Below are 24,468 nucleotides of genomic sequence, written 5' to 3'. Positions count from 1 at the left end.
ATTCAGTTGTAGAAGGGGGTCCATGAAACAGAAGTCTTCTTCCATTTGTCCTTTCATTAATATAGTTAATTTGTCCATTTCTGCGATTTCCATGATCTTCGTTATTAATTCCTCTTGCAGAGGTATTATTTGACGTTTCCAATAACATGCTAATAAAATTCTGGCCGCTGTTACTACATGAATTGTGAAGTACTTCTCTTCTTTGTTCATATCTGGCATACAGTTTAACAAAAATGTCTCTGGTTTGAAGGGAATTGAAGCCTGTAGGATAGTTGTAACAATATGTGCACCATTGTCCAAAATCTATGCACCTCTTTACAAGTCCACCACATAAGAAAAAATGTCCCTGTATGTTTCCCACATTTCCAACGCTTATTTGACATGTTTTTATACATTTTTGCGAACCTATCCTGTGTTAGATACCATCTATAAAACATCTTATATAAATTCTCTTTAAATGCAACAGACTTAGTTGTTTTAACATTCACTTTCCATATCTTATTCCATTGTACCAGGTCAATACTGTATCCTAAATTCTGTGCCCATAAAGTTTTTCATTTTTCCACCCCCTCATTTGTCTTCATTTGCATTAAAAATAGGTACATTTTCTTAATCAATTTTTCATCTGAGTCACATAACATTTTTTCAAAATCCTTTTGTTCTAAGTAAAAATCTCCTGCTTTTTTATCTTTATTATATCTAGATTCAGTCTGAGTTCTTGTCCACCAGTCTATGTTAAAACCTTGTCTCTGTAGTTCCTCTTTTGTTTTCAACACTCCTTTATCATCCATGAGTTCTTTATGTCTAATAATATTATCTGGGGAAAATACGTTTGGCTGAATAAACGCTTCTAGTGGGGAAACCCACTGTGGGATTTTGGAATATATTAGCGGTACAGTTCCTTCCCATGTTGCTATAAGAGATTTTCTTATCAAGTGATTTTTGAAGTATTTATGTCCAGTTGCTTTTCCATACCATATAAATGCATGCCATTCTAACTGTAAATCATGACCTTCAAGAGCTAGAAGTCTTGAATTTTCCAGCAAGATCCACTCCCTCATCCAAACTAGACAGCACACTTTATGATAAATTTCCCAATCAGGTAGAGCAAGGCCCCCATTCTCTTTCAAGCCTTGAAGCATTTTCAGTTTAATTCTTGGTTTCTTTCGTTGCCACATAAATTTAGATGTAATTTTATTTAGTAATGTAGATGTAATTTTATTTAGTACAAGGATGAAATCGATCCCTTGTGGGAGGAGAAGCAGCAGCAATTTCTCCCACCCTTGTCCTTTCTCACTCCAGCCCAGCGCATGTAGCTACTCCTCCTTGCTGGTCCGATAACCTTGTGAATTATTTTTCTGGTGATCAGAAGGGGCTTGCAGGAGCATTTCCTTCAGAGCAGTAGGATACACATCAGGATGCCTGTGTACTTGTTGCCTTAGATTTAAAAAAACAACACCACCAAAATGTGAAACACAGCAAAGAACATACCTCCCCCCCCCTCCCCCACATCATGTTCCAACCTCAGGCAAATTACTATTAATGCAGAGACTTGATATTGATGGGCTTTGTGCTTGGTAAGGCTGCCCTTGACCTTTATGAGAATGGATTGTGATTTGGAGGAGGCACTTGTTACTTCTGCAGTGGAGAGTTCCTGAGCATCAGCTCCTTTCTCAGTGTGTGGTTTTTATAAGTAATGATTCGAATCTAAAATTTTTTCGACTGAATGGCTTTGACTTGGGAAATAGTGGTGACGGGATTAGAGAAAGGTACATTCCAGCGTTACCACCAGGGATTTGTTCAGTTGGAGGTGGTAGCTGTTAAACTTGGAGCCTCACACACATTGTGTGAACTTCTGAACTTCAGCGTTTGAGTTTCGAAGGACCACAATTAGGTTTGGCCTGTCCAAAAAATGAGGCTGGCTATACCTACTGTGGCAAGAGATGGTAGAATGGGTGGTGCCACTTCAAAGTATAGGTAGGGCGTACTGTTTTCAGTGTTTCCCCATTTTAAATGCAGAAACATTAGCACATTTGGGGGGGGGAGAAAATTCGAGCAGCTTGTTGTCTCGCATGTTTTCAGTTTGCAGGAGTTTGTGTGTGTGTGTTTGGATGACAGCATTCGACAGTGTGATATTCTGCCTGTTGACTGAAGTGGTTTGGCCTATTTTACCACCACTAAGTAGCAAGTCTTGAATTAATTCAGGGAACAGCCACTGCCTCATCTGTGTGATTGTGTGTGTAGTTGGTGGTTTAGGAGCTTAAACCACCAGGGTCCTTCTCTGCGGGTGGAGTGGGGCTCAGCTGAGCTTGCTTTCCTGCCCTCATCTAACCAGCTCACCTATGCTCTGGGGTTTCACTGCCTTCCAAAATGCAGCTTGTTGGGCAATAGTGCATAACTTGCCATGGAAAACATTTTTAGCCAGTCATATTCTGGCACACACAATAACATAGCAACGGAAGACAACAGCTTAGCAACGGACAATATCTGCTAAGACATGGAAGGTAGAAAGTGGAGGTTGAGCGGCAGGGCTCAAACCCCGGTCTCATGCAAGCTGAGGTGACATTCCATGTTGAGGTATAAGCATGCTGTCTTCTTTGTAGACACAGAGAAAACGTGGGTATTTTTTCCTGATGCTGCTTTTAGGTGTGTTCTTTCTTTTTAGCTGTTTTGTGGGCCTGTTTAAACTGAAAAAGCACGATAGAAATACTTTAAATAAGTGAAATAAAGATGGCAGCTGCACTGTAAGATCTGGCTTGACCCCTTCCGTCAGTTGGCTGGGGCTGCGGAGGAGGGAAAACATCCTCATTCTGGAGTAGGTTTGTGCATCTTGCTGACGGTTGCATCAGTGTAAGGGGTGAGTGGGAATTGTTGATACCAATTATATTCTCCAAATAACCCAAGGTTAGTAAGAGTCCTTAGTATACATGTACTTGAACATTACTGGCACACAATCATTGAAATTACTCTCTGTTCCAAAAGGTACTCCACTTTACAGATACATTGTCTGGAAGCCTGTTCTTCCACCTACCCCTCTTTTGGGAGGGTGTATCTTTGAAGGAGCCATAGGCTTAGGGGAAACTTTCTGATCATAATTTGCACTCTCCAACAAACAATTCATTTTATGAAGTTGAAGTGGAAGTGAGCAAAAATATGCACAGTGTTCTTTGCTCCCTCTCTTCCTTCTGCCCCACAATTTATTGTGAATTCCTATTTGGCCTACATATATCTCTATGCGGCAACATACAACTCTCTGACATCAATACTTCTTGGGGGGAAAAAACCCTTTAAAATATACACAATATTTGATATGCTTGGAAAAACTGACTGCCACTGTGCCATGCTAATACATTAGAAGAAAAATTGAGACAGGGCAATTAAATGAAATATATTCTTGCTCCAGAAAGAAGGCAGCTTCTACCCTCACAAGACTTCCAAAAAGTGAAATTATGTGCCCCCCCTCCCTTCCAGGGATGACCTGGCACTGTGTTTTGGAAGTTGTGGAAAACTGTAGATACTACTCCCATGGTAGCTTGGCCAGATAAAACAGTTCTGCTGAACTGATGCCTGCAGGCAATGAGTCACCATGTGACAGCTGGAACAAGCGGGCCACAGGGAATGAGACTACACACATACACATACCTTCTGTGGTCACTTGATTATGGATGTTAAGTAGATGTATATGGCCATAAGTGATTCCCCCCCCCCCCACCACCAATTTTATTCCCAGTTAGAAAGTGTGGATTTTGCAGATCTTGAAATCGGTGGGCAGAGATGAAAGGAATAGTGGAAAGAAGTGGGGGTGATTGATGAACAGTGTGTGTACAGGTAAATTTTATTTTATTCGTTTACTGCCTTTTTCACTGAGACTCAAGGCAGATTACACAGTGTCAGTCAATACAATCAACAAGATGGGGCATCTTTGTGGCCTCTAATCTTTTGCCAAAGGAAAGATCATTAGCAGTAAACGGTGTAGCAGGAAAAGGCACTGATGAGATTGGAGGTCTACAAGTGGTTGTCTCCTGATGAAGTTTCTTTCTCTTTTTTGAGGTTTTAGCTAGAGCTTGGTTGGGTATCCTTTTTAAAAGCCCTCCCCCACAACCATGAAGGGTAGAAAGATGGTTCTCCTAAAGTGACTGTTCTGTGTTACTGTCCTGTGGCTGCATTGTGATGCTATGGCACACCTTGGTTTGACTGTGATGGACATAAGTGCAACTTGTTCTCTTGCTTGTGTTGTCCCTCTTACCTCGCCTCATATACAGAGAACAATTGAAATTGCCCTCATTTGGGAAGCCTTGCGCTCAGTTAGCTCAGATGTCCAGATGGGGGTGCCAGGATGTTGGAATGCTTTTCCTTTCTTCAGAGATTCTAAACTGGGATTATACTGAGGTTTTAAATCCTGGTTAGTGGAGAAGAAGTTTCTTCAGGAATTTGAATGTCACATCAAATTGGAACTTGATTTCAAGACTTCCCAAACCAGGAAGTGTTCAGTTGCACTTCAAGCACCATGGAAAGCATGTAAGCTCAACAAGCTGTGTTTGTGCCAGTCACTGGTAAACAGAAGTTGGTTTGTAGCATCTGAACATGGCCACTAGGTTATGAGTGCCTTCAGAAAAGAGGATAAGATCTTTTGCATAGCAGGATGGGAGACTCTTTGGATTTATAGTAACCATGGCCAGCCTAGACTATTTATCTTGGAATGGTAACAACAACACATTCGACTTATATACTGCACTTCAGGACAACTTAACAGCCACTCAGAGTGGTTTACAAAGTGTTATAATTATCCTCACAATCACCCTGTGAGGTGAGTAGGGCTGAGAGAGCTCTGAAAGAGCTGTGACAAATCCAAGGTCACCCAGCTGGTTTCAAGCAGAGGAGTGGGGAATCAAACCTGGTTCTCCAGATTAGAGTCCTGCCAGTCTTTACCACTACAACAAACAGTGATGGAACTGTTTCTGATAAGTGAAAGAAAGACTGGTTCAGCCTAGTGACATCTGCTGCTGCTGCTTCTCCTTCTCCTAATTCTGCATGGATAAACCTTTAACCCCCCATCCCACCCCCGAGCCTCATTTCACTAATGTAAAATGTTGACAGCTTTAGCTGACCTGTGTAGAGAAAAACATGCAGCTTTCTTCCTTTCTTCTTGCTGCTCAGTACATCATCCCTATATAATCAGCTGGTTTAAGTTCTATTCATGTTATTGCTCTTGATGTGAGGAGAATAGAGACCATTTCAGATAGATGATTTTCTTACACAGAATGTTCTGTTGTGTAGCAAAATGCTTAAGAGCTTGTGTGTCAACCATCACATCTTTTCCCCTGTTGTATGCATGACTTTGCAAGTATGACTTTGCACATGTGGCTTTTGTGCACTTTCCTATACAAAATGGTTTTTTTTGTAGACAGATCAGAACTTTAGAAGAAAGTACACTTATGGTTATTTTGTTTTAGCAAACACTGGAGCAGAGAATAGTGAATTAGATGCCTAAGGGCCCAAATTAATCTTATATAGCACCTTTTGGAGACCATTGATAGCCTTACCAAATCTTGATTAAGGTGCAGTAAAATATTCTTGCTTACAGCTTCACTTGAATGGAGAAGGTGAAATTGCTCCTGAAAATTGGAGGGGAATATTTTCATTGTAACCCTGTATCTCTCTGAGTTTTGTACACAAGCCCAAGCATGTGAGCTCCATAACTATGAGGTGTTGCTGCATTAGGTTGGAAGCTGAATAACCCATATAGATGTTGGGTTCTCTGGGAAAACACAACTTCTTGGTTTTTGGCCCCTGAGAATACAGGCGTCAACCATCCCTACTTTGGCGTACTGAACTTTTTTCTTTTTTCTACTGTGAACACCGTAACAGTTCTGGAATCTCTGTTTCATAAAGCAAAAGATTACAGGATTGGATAGCTGGACCCAATCCATTCTGTTCCCACAGCTGCATACATTTTTGAGGAAACATGTCTCTGCTCCTTTTCCACTGCAGTTGTCTGATATGCTGAATTCATTGCAGCAGCTGAAGGGAATGGAACAGGGTTAGTGTTTCCACAGATTTTACTACTTTGGCTTGAGAACGAACAGTGTGATCAAGAAGTCCTTGATTCAGATCCCATCTTAACTGTGAACCTACTAGAGGGACTTCAGTTTTCCCCATCCATCTTCAAAATGGGGAGGGTCATACTGGTGTGTTTATATGGGGTTGCGTACATTACTGAGAGACTGGATTTGAAGTACTCTGAACATTGAGAAATAGTACTATGTACGTGTATGTGGTTGTTGCTGCTCAAGACAACACCAGATCCCTTTAGGTGATGTTGAAATCGAGATGTTTTGTTTCTCTCTTCATTTTGTCTGGAGAATTGCCGTCTGTTATGCATGCTCTGGGATGTATTGTTCAGTGCTTAATCTGGTAATGAGAATCAGAAGACTGGCTGCTCTTAAATCAGAAGCAGGATGGTTAATGTTGAGTAGATGAGATTATTGACCTGACCTGGCTGCTGGAGGAGACTGGTAGAGCTTTAGTTGTTCTGGTGAGCAGAAACAACAGGTAAGGTTTTGTGTGTGTGTGTGTGTTGCGTGTTGCGTGTTGCAATTCTATGGGAGAACAGTAAGTGCAGAATGCAATCAAGGGTTATACAGGTCAGGTTCCTGAGAATCTTATTTTTTTTAAAGCAGTAGATTTCTTGCCTTTATGTCTGCAAAGATGTTCTTGAACATGTGTGGACAATGTTTGCCAAAATGGCAGAAGCTAGAAGGATGGCTAATGAGATTTTTCAGTGATTAGGGGCAGAGTTTCAAAGTCTTTGCTCTTTCTGTAGCTAGCAATATTACAGTGCTATGCAAAATGCAGATTTGCTCAATTGTCATGAATCACAGAATCTAGATTTTTAAGTGCAGAATTTAGATATGCTGTGTAAATTCTTTTTTATTCTGTCAAGTATTCTCCAGCCAATGTATTCTCCAGCCAATCTAGTTAGCCAGAGGCTTCTCAAAATAGATTGGTAATGTTGTCCTGTTGTTCTTATTTTTAAAGCATATTTAGTTAATATATGGAAAGAGCAGATAGGTCTTCTGGCTTTTGCTGTATTAATAGGGTTTCTTCCCAGTGTTGGAGTATTACAGAACAGTCCTAAACAAAGTTACACCTTCTAGGTCCATTGAAGTCAATGGACTTAGAAGTGCAACTCTGCTTAGGATCACACTGTTAGTCATTTTATGGGTAGTGCTAATTGCAGCATCCGTTTGCTCTTGAGAGTTGCTGTTGCCCAGTGTTTATGTGGTTGGGATGCAAATTGGCCCTCTGCTGGTTCTAATCCCACTACTGCCATGAGCTCAGCAGGTGGCCTTGGGTAAGCTACTCCTCTCAGCCCCAACTCCCCGGCTGTATTGTGGGGGTAATAATAACAGTAACTTTGTTCACTGCTCTGAGAGGGACACTAATCTTGTGTACAAGGGCAGTACATAAGAATCAGTTGTTGTTATTATTTCCTGTTTAAAGGTATCACAGTAGGATTCAACAGTCCTCCTGTAGGGTGGGAGGGTGGGTGAGAAATAAGTCTATAACCAACACACCTAAACAGTAAACCAGAGATGGTTAAGGAACAGATCAAGTATATTCCAGAAACGTATGTAATCCAAATAAAACAACTGTCCTTTAATACAAAAAGTTTGTAAGTAATAAAGAATTCACAAGAGTCATGAAGGCCCTGAATTTTTCTTCAGTGGCTTCCAACACAAATGCTTTATTGCTTTCATAAATTTTTGTATGCACATGTATCAGTACAAAGAAAAGATAACATATTAATACATAATCTGTATTTTACTGAACTATGACGTTTCAATCATTCTTTTAGGGCTTTGTGGAAACTGTAACTTCCTATTTCCAGGGAGTATAAAAAAAAATACATTTACAAACTTCTTCTCCTACCACCTGTTTCCAGTGGGTGGTTCTGTGGATGGTCATACTCTCTAGAAGGTATATAAGGCAACCTCTGATCCAGGGTTGGGCTTGTCTTGTGACAAGTGTGCCAGCCAGACTTGTCATCTCGAGAGGTATGCTGTCTACCAGGTGCACTCATCCAGGATGTGACAGAAAATGTAGGAAGATTCATCAGGCTAGGAGTGTGCACCCGAAAAAGATTTGGGTGTCCCACTTTGAGTTTGCCTGAAGCGGGAAAATAATTTGGGGTAACCCAAATCCCAAAGCGGCAAGCGACTTCGGGATTTGGGTGTTTAAAAGCTTTGGTATGCTCTGTAAATATTAGGAATCTTTATGGAGCACACCAAAGTTCAAAGCAACCCTTTTCGTGCAGCTCGCAAGTGGCAAGAAAAGGGTTGCTTTAAACTTCCCTCCCTGCCGCTTGCTTCCATCCGATGGGGATGTTTTAGAATAAATGATCAAACAATCAGTCCTTGAGCATTTAGAAAGGATGGCTGTGATTACTAAGAGCCAGCACGGGTTTCTCAAGAACAAGTCATGTCAGACTAACTGTATCTCTTTTTGAGAAAGTTACTACCTTGCTGAATTGAGAATGCTGTAGATGTAGTTTATCTCGATTTCAGTAAGGCTTTTGATAAGGTTCCATATAATATCCTTGTTGACGAGTTGGTAAGGTGTGGTTTGGATCCTGTTACTATAAGGTGGATCTGTAATTGGTTGACAGATCGCACCCAAAGAGAACTTGTTAATGGTTCCTCATCCTCTTGGAGAAGAGTGACAAGTAGAGTGCCTCAGGGATTGGTCCTGGGACCTATTCTGCTCAACATTTTTATAAATTATTTGGATGAAGGAATAGAGGGAATGCTTATTGAATTTGCAGATGAAACTAAATTGGGAAGGGTAGCAAATACGGTAGAAGACAGAGTAAGGATACAGGATGATATTGACAGACTGGAAAACTGGGCTAAAACAAATAAAATGAATTTCAATAGAGATAAATGCAAAGTTCTGCATTAGATAAGAAAAATCAAACGCATAATTATAGGATTGGGGAGACTTGCCTTGGCAGTAGTATCTGTGAAAAGGATCTAGGGGTCTTAGTAGATCATACACTGAACATGAGTCACCATTGTGATATGGTAGCTAAAAAGGGAAATGCAATTTGGGGTTGTATCAACAGAAGAATAGTGTCCAGATCACACGAAGTATCGCTCTATTCTGCTCTGGTTAGACCTCACCTAGAGTATTGTATTCCTTTTTGGGTACCACAAGTTCAGAAGGATATAGACAAGCTGGAATATGTCTGGAGGGGGAAAGGTTGAAGGCGCTCAGTATGCTTAGCTTGGAGAGGAGACAACTGAGAGGTGATATGATAACCATCTTCAAGTACTTGAAGGGCTATTATATAGAGGATGGTGCGGAGTTGTTTTATGCTGCCCCAGAAGGTCGAATCAGAACCAACGGCTTGAAATTAAATCAAAAGAGTTTTCGGCCAAACATTAGGAAGAACTTCCTGACGGAGCCGTCCCTCAGTGGAACAGGCTTCCTCAGGAGGTGGTGGGCTCTCCTTTGGAGGTTTTTAAGCAGAGGCTAGCTGGTCATCTGACAGCAATGCTGATTCTGTGAACCTAGGCAGATCCTGAGAGGGAGGCAGGAAGGGTTACATCAGTGCTTAGTTTTCGTGCCCCCTTCTTATATGCCCAGGGTAAGGCTGATCACCACCTTGGGGTCAGGTAGTAATTTTCCCCAGGCCAGTTTGGCTAGGGATGCTGACGGTATTTTGCCATATTCTGGGCACGGAGCAGGGGTCACTGGAGGTGTGGGGAGGTAGTTGTGAATTTCCTGCATTGTGCAGGGGGTTGGACTAGATGATCCTAGAGGTCCTATCCAACCCTGTGATTCTAAGCTAAACTCCAGAACTACAAAAGGAGGATTTCCAAATGTAAAACTTGCTCTAATCTAATATGGCAGTTAGTGCAAAAGTTATGGTTGTCTGCAGAGTCCAGCTCCCTCCCTTTTTAAACAGTGATAGGCTGTGGCAAGTATGGTTTTGCTGACTTTTCTGCCTCTGGCGACTGGAGATTCAGGGAACCTTCCCCGAGCTGTCTTGACCAATAGCTCCTAATACTCTTATCCTCATGTTCATTTCAGATTTTTATCCTCCCCTGTTGTTTAGCAGATTATTACTGTTGACTTTCAAATGTCTCATGAATTCCTAATTTTTGTTAAAATGAAATGTCCACTTAGCTTGTCTATCCCTGTTGTTTGTGTTCCTTTGATAGTTGTCCCAGTTGCCTCATGATATTCCTGCTGTTCAGTTAAGGTTTATGACAGTGAATTTAAGCTAATAATATGCCAAAGAAATATTTCCTGTGAATTTGACAGTCAACCTTGTCACATGTTGCTTGTTCTTGTATTTTGGGAACAAAGTAATAAAAATTTATATATCCATGTTTCCCACTCTACTCTTAGAATGGGCTCTGTTTCTTCCCTTTGCTTGTAGATGCTTTGGAGAAGGTCCGTGATGCTCTCGAGGAGTTTCTCTTTCCTACTCTGCCATCTGGGAGGAATTTAAGCTACTGGCTAGATAGAGAGAGAGAGACATGCTTTGCAGAATGTGCCTCTTTCATATTCAGTTCTCTTGGTGAATGCAGATTTGTGCTACAACCATGATCATCATATGCATCATCTATGGATTGTATGAAAGAATTTATTGTTGTTTGTATCCCAAGGATTGCATGTTGGATTTGAGCATACTGGTCTTGGCTCAAGGGGGAGACCTGACCAGTATGAGAATCTTGTAATGTTCTTCTAAATTTTACATCTGATAGGCAGGCCACAAAGGAGGACACTCCAGCAAAACATGCTTTTCTACAGTTTGGCCTCCAGAGTGAGGGGAGGGGCGGGAGAGAGAGAGAGAGAGAAATAAATAAAAAATATTTGGCTGTTTCAGTGTGAGACCTTGGAGGTTATAAATTGTTAAAAGAATCATAGGCTGGTTCCCCTGGCTTTCCCACTCTGCTATTTAACTTGTGTCTTTCTTTAGCAATTACTGCAATCCCTTTTATGGTGTCCAAATATTCACTCGTTCTGCACATAATGTGACCTAGCTGCTTCAAATACTACCCCCCCCGCCACATCTAACTCTCTGGGTTTGAGGCAGGCAGAGGTACCATATACTAAAAACCATATTGCCTTTGAACCAAGCAGAGATACTATATACTAAAAACCAGGTGGAAGCCCTGTTGAGCTGCTCACTGTTGAATCCTTTATGGGCCCCAGGAGATGGAGTATGTGAGCGTGAATTTTTAAATAATCTCACTTTGTCAACAACTTGCTGTATTCATGGGGAGACAAGCAAACAGTACTTGATATTTCAGCAAAGATCATTGTAGAAGATATGCTTTTCTTTATACACAGATGTTTTCAGAACTACAGTATACCATGATTCTTGTTTTCTACCTCCTGCTAGGCAGAAGATGTTTCTGTAAAGTGTTAATTGAATTTTAAAAAGAAAGAGTATAAAAAGATTTTTCTGATGTGTTATATCAGAAACCAGACTGTTGCTTCTTGCTGTTCTCTTTCCCCCAGTAGCTGATTTGCAGAAATGAATTAAATGCTAACCGCAAAATGCATAACAGAAGGAAGAAATCAAGTGAGGGAAGTCAATTAACCAGTTGAGGGCTGGGAAAGGGGGACTGATACACCGCGCAAGATTGGTTTGTTGATTAATTATATTTGTGTGTAACTAAAATCTCAGTATGTTGAAGTGTGCAAACTTATAATTTAAAGTAAAAAGGTACAACTCATTGTTACTGAATGTCTTGTGTTCTCTGACTGAATTTTCTCCGTTTTGTAATCCGCCTTGAGTCTCAATGAGAAAGGTGGGCTATAACTGAAGAATAAATAAAATTATTAGAAAGAACTCATATGGTGTAGTGGTTAGAGTGTTGGACTGGGGTCTGAGAGACCCAGGTTCTAATCCCTACTCTGCCATGGAAGCTTGCTGGGTGACCTTGGGCCAGTCACACACTCTTAGCCTAACCTACTTCACAGGTGGTTTTAGGTGGGTAACCTTGTTGGTCTGCAGTAGAAAAGCAGGATTTTAGTCCAATCCAGTAGCACCTTAGAGATCAACAAGAATTTCAAGGATAAGCTTTTGAGATATCTGAAGAAGGGAGCTCTGACTCTCAAAAGCTTATATCCTGAAAATCTAGTTGGCTTCTAAGGTGCCATTGGTCTCAAATCCTGCTGTTCTACCTCACAGCGTTATTGTGAAGATAAATGGAGAAGAGGAGAATAATTTAAGCCTCTTGAGTCCCCATTGGGGAGAAAAACGGGATACATGAAGTGAATACATATCTGCTCTAACACTGACTCAGCATAGCCTCACAAATAAAAAGTGATACTCTAAATTCGGCAATCAACAGATTTTTAAAACAATCTAATTTATAAACCAGTCCTAGTAAAGTCACGTGAGTTTCTCCCAGTTTTCTTTGTACAATGTGTGGTGGGGTGAGGCACTTGGAAACAGGGAGAATAGGCCTTATTTCTGTCATATCAACAGTGCAGGAATTGGGAGACTATTTCCTTATATCCAACAGTGCCTTCATAGAATGCTGATTTTCCTGCATTCTTCTTCATTCCGGTAATTCATTCTTAACTCCAGAAAAATCATTCCTGGAATAGTGGAAGAAGTGAGCTGTAGGGCTGCAGTAAGGAGAACTCACCCTTCTTGCTCCTCATCCTTCTTACAGTTTCCAAACTCCTGTGGCTCTTCCTGTACGTGAGTCCTGCAACTTCAGGAGTGATCTTTCTGGGAATCAGAAAGGGCTGCAGGGACATAAGGGAATGCAGGAAAACTTTGGACATCTTCTGCGCACACCTTGTTGGATACAAGTTGTTACTCTTTTAAGAGAGGAGTCTGTGCTCTGCTTCTGGGCTCTGTGGGGAGAGAGAAGCTAAAGACTATTAAGGACTGCACTGTGTCATCTTACACTATTTAAAAATGGTCCATACCCTAGCTGAAGGCTAGGCATGTTTCCCGGTGGCCAGGTTGCTGCTGTTCCAGAAAACCTGCGTTATACTACTTGTATTCTGCTGATTTGCTTCACTGGCAGTACTGAAGGCCGGTGCCCCAACCGAGCTTTTAATAGTTGTGGGCTTAGCAGCTGCTTAAGCATAGCTGATTGGCACTGTGGGTGGAAAGCTGGATTTTGAACCCCTATGCCTTAGGGTGAGATGTACTTCACGGCCTCTATAGAATCCCAGAATCCAGGGTGAAATCTTACAGATCAAGCATGCTTTAGTTTTAGAGCTGGGACTCTGCGTCTGAAAGACACCGTCTTCTGTCCCTCTGTGGAAAAAGAGTGCTGAAACCGAGGTTGCTGATTCATAGGGAAGGCCAAGATTAATTCCAGAATCACACAGAATCACAGAGTTGGAAGGGCCATACAGACCTTCTAGTCCAACTCCCTGCCCAATGCAGGATGAGGTTAAAGCATCCCTGACAAATATTCCCGTCCAACGGTTCCTTTAGGGCCTTTGCACAGATGTTTGAGACAGTGTCACTGGATCTCAATGGAGCAGTTCTTGCCTGTGAAATTGCCCCCCCCCCCCGCCCCAGACATGCAAAGCTGCTAGCAGCCTGAGTCTCTTTATGTGCCACTCTGCTCCCTGACAAATGGAACAGCTGCAGAGACTCTCTTGAGGCAAGCTTCTGGAATGTCCCATGGCAAGTGTATGTGTGGGACCATTCTCTTAAGGCTCTGGGGTGCCATCTGGTGCTGGCCTAGTCTAGCCCTGTTCTTCTGCTTGCCCATTTCCCTTGCTGTCTTCTTTCAATTCTCCGCACAACCTGCATTGTGCATACATAGCCTTATGGCAAAGATCTTTTAATTTGCATGATGGACTTACCAAATAGTTTCCATAGTAGGACACATGACTACCTGTTGCAACTTAGGATGGAGATAGAATAACTGCTGATTTGTAGGTATGGGTCACTATTCTAGCTGTAGCAGCTGCAGTGCAGAGGGATCAAACCTCGCATACATCATTTGTTCTTCCTTTTCCCTTGGAGTATTGTCTGCATCTTCCCCTTTTTAACAACTGCCTGGGATCCCCCCCCCCCAGCTCCTGCTTCACTTTAGGGGTGTTACAGTAAAACTTGGCAGCTTTAGCTGCTGTTGCTGAGTTGTTCGGACATGTGGCTTCCGGGTTAATCCAGTGAGAATGACACCCTCTAGAGCAGTATTACATGGGAGCCAATTTAAACATTGTAGGCCCCATGTGGAGACAGCTGACATATTTGGTGCTGCATGTGGCTTGGGTAATATGTAAAAGGTGCATATCTTCACGCACTGATTCATATGTATGCAGAATCAGCATAACATTGCAGCTCCCTGGAGCGTACATGCCCCACTGCATGGTGTAGGCACCTTTTAAATGTTAAGCTAATCATATGCAGTTCTGTCTTGGGGCTGTTTCAATGAGTCCTCAGTTACCTTGATGGGCAGATTCCACTTCTTTGGCCTAGAACTGACTTTCCATGTAGGTCCATTTTTTATAAACCATTGTGTTTACTTTTCACTGTGAGCCAGCATTTGAGGTCTAATTTGTGCATTAGCTGTCCCATGTGGCCTTCTATAGGGATGCAGTGGTATATACTGGCACTTACCTTCCAGCTATTCACCATTGTCTTAGCGGACTGACTATTTCCACACCCTTTTCCCCTAGAGTTTAATGAAAGGATGAACGGTTCAAAAGCTCTCTTGGAGGGAGAGAGTAGAGTTGAGGCTGTGACAACCTGTTTGGGGAGGGTTAGTTCCACTATGCAAAAGTGTGGCATTTTAGTGGGAAGAACTTAGGGTCATTCGACCTATTACTAGTGTTTCTCAACAGAAAAGCATAATATGTGACTGTTGCCTACGTGCATGCCTATATTCAGCTTGTCTCCTGTTATGACCTGCAGTTTCATTCATGGAATTGATTTCAGAGTGAAAAATGCTTGTAACTATCCTTGTACTTAAAATTTTAAATGTGCATTTTGTAACATGGTTATAGCAAGTTACGCTAGTGAGCCTCTGTGGGTTATAATGTCTAACATGTTCTGTGCTGCCCATATGATGTCCAGTTGGCAACAAACAGATGCCAAATCTCTGAAGAATAAGAATACATCTAGTGAACTTGGGGCATGGTCTTGAAAGTATGCTGAAGCTGAGCAGATCTGGTCAACACCTGGAATGGAAGAGCCCCAATTATTCGGCTTTGAGTTCCGTGGAACATAGGAAGAGCCCTGTTGGATCAGATCGGTGGTCTGTCTAGTCCAGCATCCTGTTTCACACACCGGCTGACTATACACCCTGGAGTGCCAACAGAGCATATATATAAATAAAATTTCCTAGCTTGTTTGCTGGGGTAAGGAAAGGCTCTTGCAGCTCCAACTAAAGAATATAGGACTTTAGACATAGACATAATGTCAGAAGAGGGGCAAGATTATGATGTAATGTGCTTTCTAGAATGTACATCATATAATCTCACGTCTGCTCTTAAAAAATTAAGACTTTGGTCATGTACTGGCAGGACTTGTCTTCTACATTCCCAGAACAGAGTGTTCTCCAACCATTTTCCTGCTTCAGTGCAATATAGCTGCATGTATATTTCAACAGTGAGTGCACTGTTTTGTTTTTTGTTAAATCTATTTGCTGTGATTTCTAGGATCTGAAAAAAGCCTATATTTTATGAAATATCATGGCAGTAAGAAGAATATATAGAAGCTTGCTGGGCCTTTTTAGAGGCTCAGAAAAGGAAGGTGGCTTCTGTTCCATGTACTCTTCTTGGCAAACGTGGAGGGGCACATTTTTTAAAAAAATTGTCTTGCACTCTCAATGAACCTTTCCTATGCTTAGCTCCCCTGTACAACTTGGGCTGATCATAATGGACAACTGAAGTGTGTGATGCAATAAATAGCCCCCAGTGCACCAATATTTTTTCACCTGATCTACTGCTGTTAGAACCCAGGATTAGTTTCTATACTCACATTTTTCATCTCCCGCCCCACCCCCCTCCGTCTTTGTGTCTGTGCGGGACGATGGGACTTTATCTCTTAACTAAATATAAAGGCAACATTGAGCTATCTTACCAAGTGTGAACCCCACTGAGTAGTTGTAGTACTCTTGGGTGGTGTGATATTTCTTCCTTTGCTCATCCTTTTCTCTTCCCCTTTACATTTTTATCCTTCTGTCTTTTCCACCTTCCCAGTGTCCCCTCTCCACAAGCCTCTTTTTTTTGTGTGTGCTTGTGTGTGGGGTGTGTGTGCACAAGAACAGCTTTGTCTTGCATAAATGAGCAAGACTTTTTTAAAGGCCCTTCAAGCAGAAACGTGTGCAGTCTGTCTGGTTACAGGCGATGTATTGGGTGTGTAGCTGTGTGTGAACACAAGCAGATCTATTCATTCTGGAACAATTCTAAAGGAAAAAAAGGTTTGTATGTGAATAGACTCTGAAACAAAACATACAAGGCAAACTTAAAGGAGATGAATTCTAGAGGGGTGTGTTGTGGCAGGAACAGAGACTCTTAAGTCAGATCTTGGGAGAATTGGGATATAAATTCCCTGATTAAATAAATGTGCCACACTAAATGTTTGAAGTGCCACAAGATTACTAAAGAGGATTATGTGACCATGCCATTAGAATTGTCTTCTGGATCTTCCTTGCTATGTGGTGCAAAATGTTGTAGAGAAAAGTGTCTTGTAGCATGAATCGTTTTACCTCCTGTTCAGATGTGTAGAGATGGGACAATTCCTGCAAGATTCCTCCATAAATCTTTGCAGAAACTTGCACCTTCAAAAACATGGCCAGGGGGACCCAAACTCTTGCCACTGGCAAATGAATTTGTGGCTATTTAGATGTATATCTGCTGCTTTCCTCTAACCATGACATGAGGTCTGTCAGGGCCAGGCTTGGAGCTGTGAGCCAACAAAATCCCAGTCCAGATCTTGAGTGTGCATTTTCTTTCTGTAGTTACTTCACTGGAACTGAACATGTCGTTTCTGTCTCTGCCTCTCCCCCCCCCCCCCTCCACCAAATGGTTTTAAAAACCATTTGGGTTTTAAAACAAACATTTAAAACAAGGTATATATAAAATATTTAAATCATTCAGTAAAAATATAGACATCCAACCAGGGGAGGAGAAAGTATTGCTGTCTTGGGCAGGCTGCTGTCATTTATACCAGGGCCTGCTAATCCAAGGCTTTGTACTGCTGGCCAATCACAGAGGCTAATGTTGCATATGCCTGTCCCTTCCTGAGCCTGGAGAGGGCGCTGAAGCCTCAGCCCAGCTAGGCTCCTAGTGTCTGAATCTTGAGCCACAAGGTTTTGAATTCATGCCCTTGACTCCTTGACCGTAGGCGGCTACATGTTTTCTTCTCTGCAGTATTGTAACCTGTGAGGGTGGGTGCAAGAAGCTGAAACTCTGCGCTAATTCCTTGATGCCAGACATACAGCCCCCCTGCTCCTTACAGGAAGGAAAAGCATTTGCTGGCTGCTTGTACTGTGGGGTGCTCAGTGGCTCTTGGTCACCATGATATGGTGTCATGGCTTGTTACTTTATCACTTTTCTTGTGGGGAATTTGGAAGGATGAATCAGTAGTCTGCAAAGAGGGATTGTCTCAGTTTCAAGTTTATAGGTGATCCAGCCATAACTGCAGCCAGCTTCTGCGAGTACTGCCCCAGGAAAACAATTAAAAGCAACACTGTGAAGGCATTCTGCTCCAACCTTGCAAACAAATCTACAAAAATTACTAGCAGTCAAAAATTTCCACTAAGGCCCCTTGTTTGCATTTGTTAACCATGTGGATCCTTAAAAGAAGGAAGCCGTGCCCCGCTTTACAATTTGGCACGTTTGTGTGCCTGATCACCTGGAGATGATGCTTACTCACTGCAGATGAATAGCTGTTTGCAGACCTGCACTAAACACCAGTTGGTACTTTTGTGAACAAACACAGGCAACTTGTCTGTCCCTCTGGGAGAGCTGGTAGATGACCCATCATTCCCCAGTTTCTTAGTGCTCTTCAGAACAGATACCAGTCCTCCATTCCTGCTATTTCTGAAATTTTGATCTGACAGTATTTGGACAAATTATTCAAATAGTTGTCCCTAATCACTATGGGAGATCCTGGTTTTCCCTAACCACAGTGATTGGACTTTGTACGTGTACAGAATACCAGCCTGTTCCTGCTCTTCCTTTGGGGCAGGCAGTTGTCCCCCTGTTCTGGTGAGTAGTGTGTTGATGGTGGGTAGCAGAGTCTGTCTTCTCTAGCAAAAAGGAGTCTGCAGCTGAGATAATGGAAAGTTAATTTTCCCGACTATGCACCGTTATCACATGCTCATCCTAATTCCATCTACACAGATCTCGGTGCCAGGGCTGGAGAGGAATCAGGGGCAGGCGTCTGCTGCCCAGCCCTCCCCCTTCTTCCCCCTTCTCTAGTGGAGCTGGGAAGGGTGCTCTGGATTGGTTGTCTCTGTCCAAAATGGGCTGCCTTTCCTTTTTTAGATGTTAGTTGAGCTGTGAATTCCTTGTTTCTGGCAGAGTGTCAGGTCAGGAGCCTGGAGAAGCACATGGGAGGGCTGGCCTTTCCAGTCTGCATGGGGGTGGTCAGAGCACTGACAACATAAGCGCATTAACCCTTTCCAGCCGTGAAGCTGCTGATCAGCTTGGTGGACTAAGGGACTGAGTTGCTGGGCATATCTGTCCCAAGGGGTAGCTTCTAATCTAGTTAAGCAACTGTGCTCTATAAAAGCAAACATCCCAACATTGTAATGTGGCTGAGAAAGCAAGCCAGGATGGGCTTGGGAAAGAGGAGCAAGTTGGATTCTCAGTGGCAAGAGCAGGGAGTGGGCCTAGCCCCCACTCCGATGGCATTGCAGAGTGCACTGCTTTGCTTTCGTACATGGTTGCCACTCATCACAGTGGAAGAATGTAAGGGTCTGCTCTTGGGGCACATTACTGTTATGAGGACAAACTCCTTCTATATGCCCATGTAATGTGCCAGTACCTCCTTCTGTACTTTGCGTGTGCCTGGAAGCTGATTCTTGCATCTCCTTCCAGATGCATTTGCAAAGCTGTAAGCTGTTAGAAGACATCAGAGTAGCCATTCCTGTGTTTCAGAAATATGTGTGTATTCGAGTATGTCCCACCCCTCCTGCTAGATGCTCTGGGCAGTGAATGTGACGTTTCCTTAAGATGTAGTGACTGGCCTAAGAACACCTAGTTTGCTTTTTGGTGATTTAGCAGAACCACTAAACCAGTGATAGTCAGTGGCTCAAGAGATAGTCAGTGGCTCTTCTCAGCACAGTTCTCTGTTGTGGCCCCAGTTTCCAGGAAAGTAAATAAGGCCATTACCCCGTAAGGCTGGTGGCTGCCTTATTTCAAACAGCCACCAACACAGGGATTGGAAGAAGGGTAAGCTATGAGCCCCCCTGAGCTGCTGAGCCCTATCTAGGAAGGCAGATAAGGAAGCTCTTCCCTTCACTTCAAATGCACAAGGGCTGGCTGAGGTTGGGCAGTGGTGGGGAGAGAGAGTCTCACACTGTCTGTCAGAAGTACGCTGGTAATTTAAAAGATTATAGTTACATGCTTAATAGCTGTATTTTACATTATTGCATCTTTGTGTGTGGTGGGGTGGTGCAGAGGACATACAGTAGTGATGTGGCTCTTTTGGTTGATGGTAATTACAAATGTGGCTCCCCACAAGCCACGAAGTGAGTATTACTGCCCTAAACTGTGCCCTCAGTGTGCCTGCTGATTCCTATCCCCTGTAGGAAGAAACAACAAGATATTCTACCTGTCCTTCCTTCCTGTCTAAAAGTATTAGAATGGAGGTATATTCCGATGATATTCTGCAGCCCTAGGGGATGTTCTTCTTTTCTTTTGGCACTGGATAATTTGTATGGCTGGACCATCACCGGGATGTTGACAATGCAATTCTGAATTTCACTCTACATTTTTAGCACAATGTGTATTCTAAACATGTTTCATTTTTGGCAGCAGCCATTTCTAATAGCAGGTGCTTTGCAAGCAAAGAAGAAGGTCTGGTTTTTCTTTTCTTCCTAGTAGACGGCTTTGATGTAAAAAAAAAAGTTCACTTATTCCTGATAGTTGCATACTTTTTTTTTCATGAGCAGTTTAAGACTTTGCCTTTTAATTAGGGGTTTTCTTAGAACCCCTTGTGCTCAGCAATAAGGGAAGCATTGGGTCTCAAGAGCCATGCTCCATCCCACACATATTTGGCTTCCCTTGGTAGCCAACCAAATTTGTGTTCATCACAAATCTTTCTTTGAGGTGATTGCGAATGGTCAGAGGGTCTGCTTGGCAAGTACAGAAATTGCTTCTGCAGCTGAATGCAACTGCTTTGATGGATCCCCCCACTCTCCTTCCTGAGTCTGGGCTGAGTCGTGTACCTTTTTGTACTGGGGTTGGACGCTCACTTTGATGATGAGTACATTTGTGGGTCCACCCCCACCCCCCTTACCCTGATTCTAAATGGCTGGATTGTAGCTATAGTGATTTTGTCTTTGTGGAAGAAAATTGTGTGCGTTTTTCAATGTATTTTTCTCTTCAGATACAAAGATCCCTCCTGTCCCATAGTGAAGGCAAGTGTCACCAATATGAGCAGAGTTGTATAATACTCCATACAAAACGAAATCAAGCATCCTTACCAAGGGAAGCTAAATTAATGTGATTTGTATAAACCTCCGTTAAGCAAAAATATGAAAATTTGCTGTGGGCCTGATGATTTAGAAACTTACTTTAAACACTGAGATTTGCGGGAAGCAAATCTCCCCTAAGCTGAAGGTGGCGTTCTGCTGTGAAAGTGTAGCATACAGACAGACTTGACAGTGGGAATTCCTCGGCTGCTTCTTTTGAGCGTGTTGGGCACTAGTGAAATTTTTTTGGATTGTCTCCTAAGAATTGTTCTAATATAACTTATTCTTCAAATCTGTACCCTCCCCCCCCCTTGCAGAACGGTAGTTTTGTTTGTTCTGATTTCTTTCCATATATGTGATTGATAAGGATGGGTCATTCTAGTGCCATTACTTTTACAATGGAGAAGCCCTGTTCTGTCTGGGTTTTTTAAACAAAAAACTTGGCCAGTCCCAATATCTGTTAACTAAAGCTCTGTTCACATCTTGCATGTACATACATATACTTGTTCATAAGAAAGATCCAGCACTCATTCACTTTGCAAATGAAACTGGGGACCAGTACCTGGATAAATGTGGAGTCTCAACTATACATGGGTGGAACATGACATGGCAATTTTTCAATGCCTGTATAAAGAAAAATTGTTGTGCATGGGTTGTACGTGCCTTCCCCGCAATGTGAAAAGGGCTTAAGTCTGATCACAGACCTAACCAGAACTATTATTGCACCCCTTAGCAGCTGCAAATAACCCCTCCACACATATGCATATGCATGATTTTCAGAACTGTGCTGTGTTACAGGTTTTATGCTTCATACCTTTTAAAATAGGGTCCGTGTTTCGAGGTCTGCTGTGGAAGAGAGCCGACCTTTCTAAACACAGGGGGTGTTTAGAAAGGGGGGTTGCCTCTTATGATGTGTTTTTGCTGACTCCTTTTCAAGAGTCAGAATTCCTTTTCAAAACAGTACTTAAAGGTTCAGCAACCTGGGGTCTAAATTCTAAACCAGGACACTCCGTGTCCTCTTCGTTAATTGACCCACCGTCCCCAGGTGGCCAAATGTCCCTTGCATGTTCATGTCTGTCATTCTAATTGCATGCTTCTGTTTCTGTCTCTCGGCCTTATGGGAGGTTTCATCCCAGCATTCCTTTCTGCATCTCCTGCACCTGTTATTTCCTCCAGTCCCTGCTTTTGAGCCATACTCCCAACTGCCATGTTTATTTCTTGACTAGCTTCTACTAGCATCCAGCCTCATAACACAGACCCCTCCCCCACTTCAGATGCGGAGTGGTTTTTCAGAATTCCGTTTTGTCTTTTCCATGCCTCCTTTGACCCTTTCCTCGAGTCTCTGCTTTTTGGTCCCTGTTGTTGTCATTGTTCCTTTGTCAGTTTCTTAATCTGCACCCCTTTTTTGGACTAACTTAGCTTTCCAAATTCCTGGGATCACTACCTAGTCCTCTGCTGCAGTTCTGGAATCTGTGTGGGGTTTTAATCCACCTTTATGGGAAGAAGTTGAGAAAGTTGGCTGCAACACTCTGTCATCTTTGTTTTCTAAATGGTTGGAATGTTTATGAATGTTCCATACCATCAGTTTGCCCCACTAATCAATGTCAGAGTCTCGGCTTTCAGAAAGTACAATACACTTATTTCTCAAGTGCCATTATTATATATGCCATTTTGTAGTGTAGCCCAAAACTAAAAGACATGTACCTGTCCAAAGGACCTTATAGTCTAAATGTTGTCAGAGGGACTAGCAATAAATATGTACAACTGAACTTACACTTGTTTGAGTCTGAATTTTGGCCTTGGTTTATAAAGGACCGTTTGTGTGGGACTCTTTTCTGAACAGAGAGGGTTTTTTTTCTTGAACCCCACCCCCTCCCCAATTTGTGAACTTCAACAGTATCACTGTGTGAAATGCTAGCTAGAGCCTGAGGGGAAACTGACAGCTCTGCTGAGTGCACTGCTTTCTGTGAGTGAGGCGGTTTGGGATAGCCCCATTAGGACTGTGCTAGCACAGTGGTTAGAATGTTGGTCTAGATTGTGGGGAACCCAGGTACAAATCCCTTTAGTTTGTGCCATAAAGCCCACTGGGTGATCTTGGACCAGGCACGCACTCTCTTAGCCTAGCCTGTGTCATAGGTTATGCGGGTAAAATGGGAGGGGAGAGCCATGTATGTTGCTCTGGGCTCCTTGGAAGAAGCATGAGATAAAAAAGCAACAGAAGTAACAGAACCAATAACCTACTGAAGATCTTCAGTAGCTCTTCTAGGTGCCGTTTCTGAGACCTTTGGTAAAATGTAAGTACTTGGTAATATACAGTAGTTTCCATATGGATCCAATCTGTCAGGTGTGACACCACCACTGCCTCCCACTTCTGTGTCAACAGGCCCACTAGTTGGAGAGGCAGGCATTCCAAACCAGGACACAAAAGAACACTTTGGACCCCAGAGGCTTTCTTGTTCTGGGGATCGCCTCCTCACAGGGAGCCAATCCCAGGACAGTGTTCAAAGGCTTACTACTTCCCCTCCGTTTAGGCAACTTGTTGCTTTAGGAAACCTCACAATGGCTTCTTTGCCTGGCTGTTATCCCCTCTGCTCAAAGTGTTTGTCACTTCTCTGGCTGCTGAGTACTGAATCTTGCTGCCGTTTGGATCTAGGTGCCTGGAATTACTTAACTTGGCCTCCATTTCCTGAGCTCTTTGCTTCTTCCTCTTTGCAGGTTGGCTGTGCCTATAATCAGACTGTGCTGGTCTGAAATGCCAGTAAGAACCTGCTGACCTCTTCTTATTCTCCCTTGATGTTCGAATGCTACAGGGCAATTGCAACTAGGTATTGGCTGGGGTTAGATTTGGATTCTTCTTACTTGACCTTCTTTTTCAGGACACATTGAAGCCTGCATTCACAGTCACCAACCTGCCAGGGACAACGTCAACCATCCAGACGGCACCCACCACCTCCACCTCCATGCAGGTCAGCAGCGGTCCCTCGTTCCCCATCACCAACTACCTAGCACCAGTGTCTGCCAGCGTCAGCCCCAATGCGGTCACCAGTGCCAACGGGACAGTGCTGAAAACCACTGGCACCAGCGCAGTGGCTTCTGGAGGGCTAATGCAGATACCCACCGGCTTCACACTCATGTCAGGTCAGTGCTGTCTTGCCAGCCAGGGCATTTCCAGACTCTCTCTGTGGATTCCTCCAATACCATGGGCGTGCCTTGACCCTATCGTCATTTGCAAGGGGCCAGAATTGGAATGCTTGAAGTTGCATTCTCTTGAGTGTGATTGGTTCTGAGCCGAGCCTGGCTGATGGTAGGAGCTGGTAAGGATCAACAAGTGGTAAATCCCTGGAGTGCATGAAGTTCCGTGGAAGTTTAAGTGTTGCTGTCCCTGCTGCCAGCCCCCATGGCTCCTGTTGGAGAGAGGAAAGCGGGATCACGATGCTTTCCCAAACCTCTGGTTGGGAGAATTGTAGGGCTCAGAGCTGGGACATGGAGCTAAGTCCCCTTCCTCTCAGTAAGGGCCTGTGGGAGGAAACTTGGCATGAGCTAGGGGCTGAAGGAGGTTTTAAAAAGAACTGGCCCTGCTAAAGCCTTTCTCTCTTCCTCCTTACCGGCAGGTGCTCCACTCCCTTCTGGGACCCCTACCATTCCTCTCACTCAGTTACAGCCGCATGCACTGGCTCTGTCCAGCCAGCAGGGCCAGGTGGCGGTCGCAGGCACACCTGGACAGCTGCAGCAGGCACAGCAGACAGTCTTCCGATTTCCAGCCACAGCCGGAGGGCAGATTGTGTCTCTGACAGGTCAGCGCTCTCTTCTCTGCTTGCTC

General features: G+C 43.2%; 1 protein-coding gene across 2 annotated transcripts in view; it reads left to right on the top strand.

Moving 5' to 3' along the window:
* Positions 1–24,468, top strand: part of SRF (serum response factor) — a 71,237-nt gene that overhangs the window by 25,773 nt on the left and 20,996 nt on the right. The window contains exons 3-4 of one of the 2 annotated variants that reach the window (XM_054984183.1): positions 23,525–23,786; positions 24,260–24,442. In XM_054984183.1, coding sequence (XP_054840158.1) covers positions 23,525–23,786; positions 24,260–24,442 — 445 coding nt within the window. The remainder of the gene's footprint in view (positions 1–23,524; positions 23,787–24,259; positions 24,443–24,468) is intronic. The other variant, XM_054984191.1, reaches the window with a different exon arrangement.

Source organism: Eublepharis macularius, chromosome 1, assembly GCF_028583425.1.
Source record: "Eublepharis macularius isolate TG4126 chromosome 1, MPM_Emac_v1.0, whole genome shotgun sequence".
NCBI classification, from domain to species: Eukaryota; Metazoa; Chordata; class Lepidosauria; order Squamata; family Eublepharidae; genus Eublepharis; species Eublepharis macularius.
Note: the sequence above shows the minus strand (reverse complement) of the source record. Positions and strands in the feature narration are given on the sequence as shown.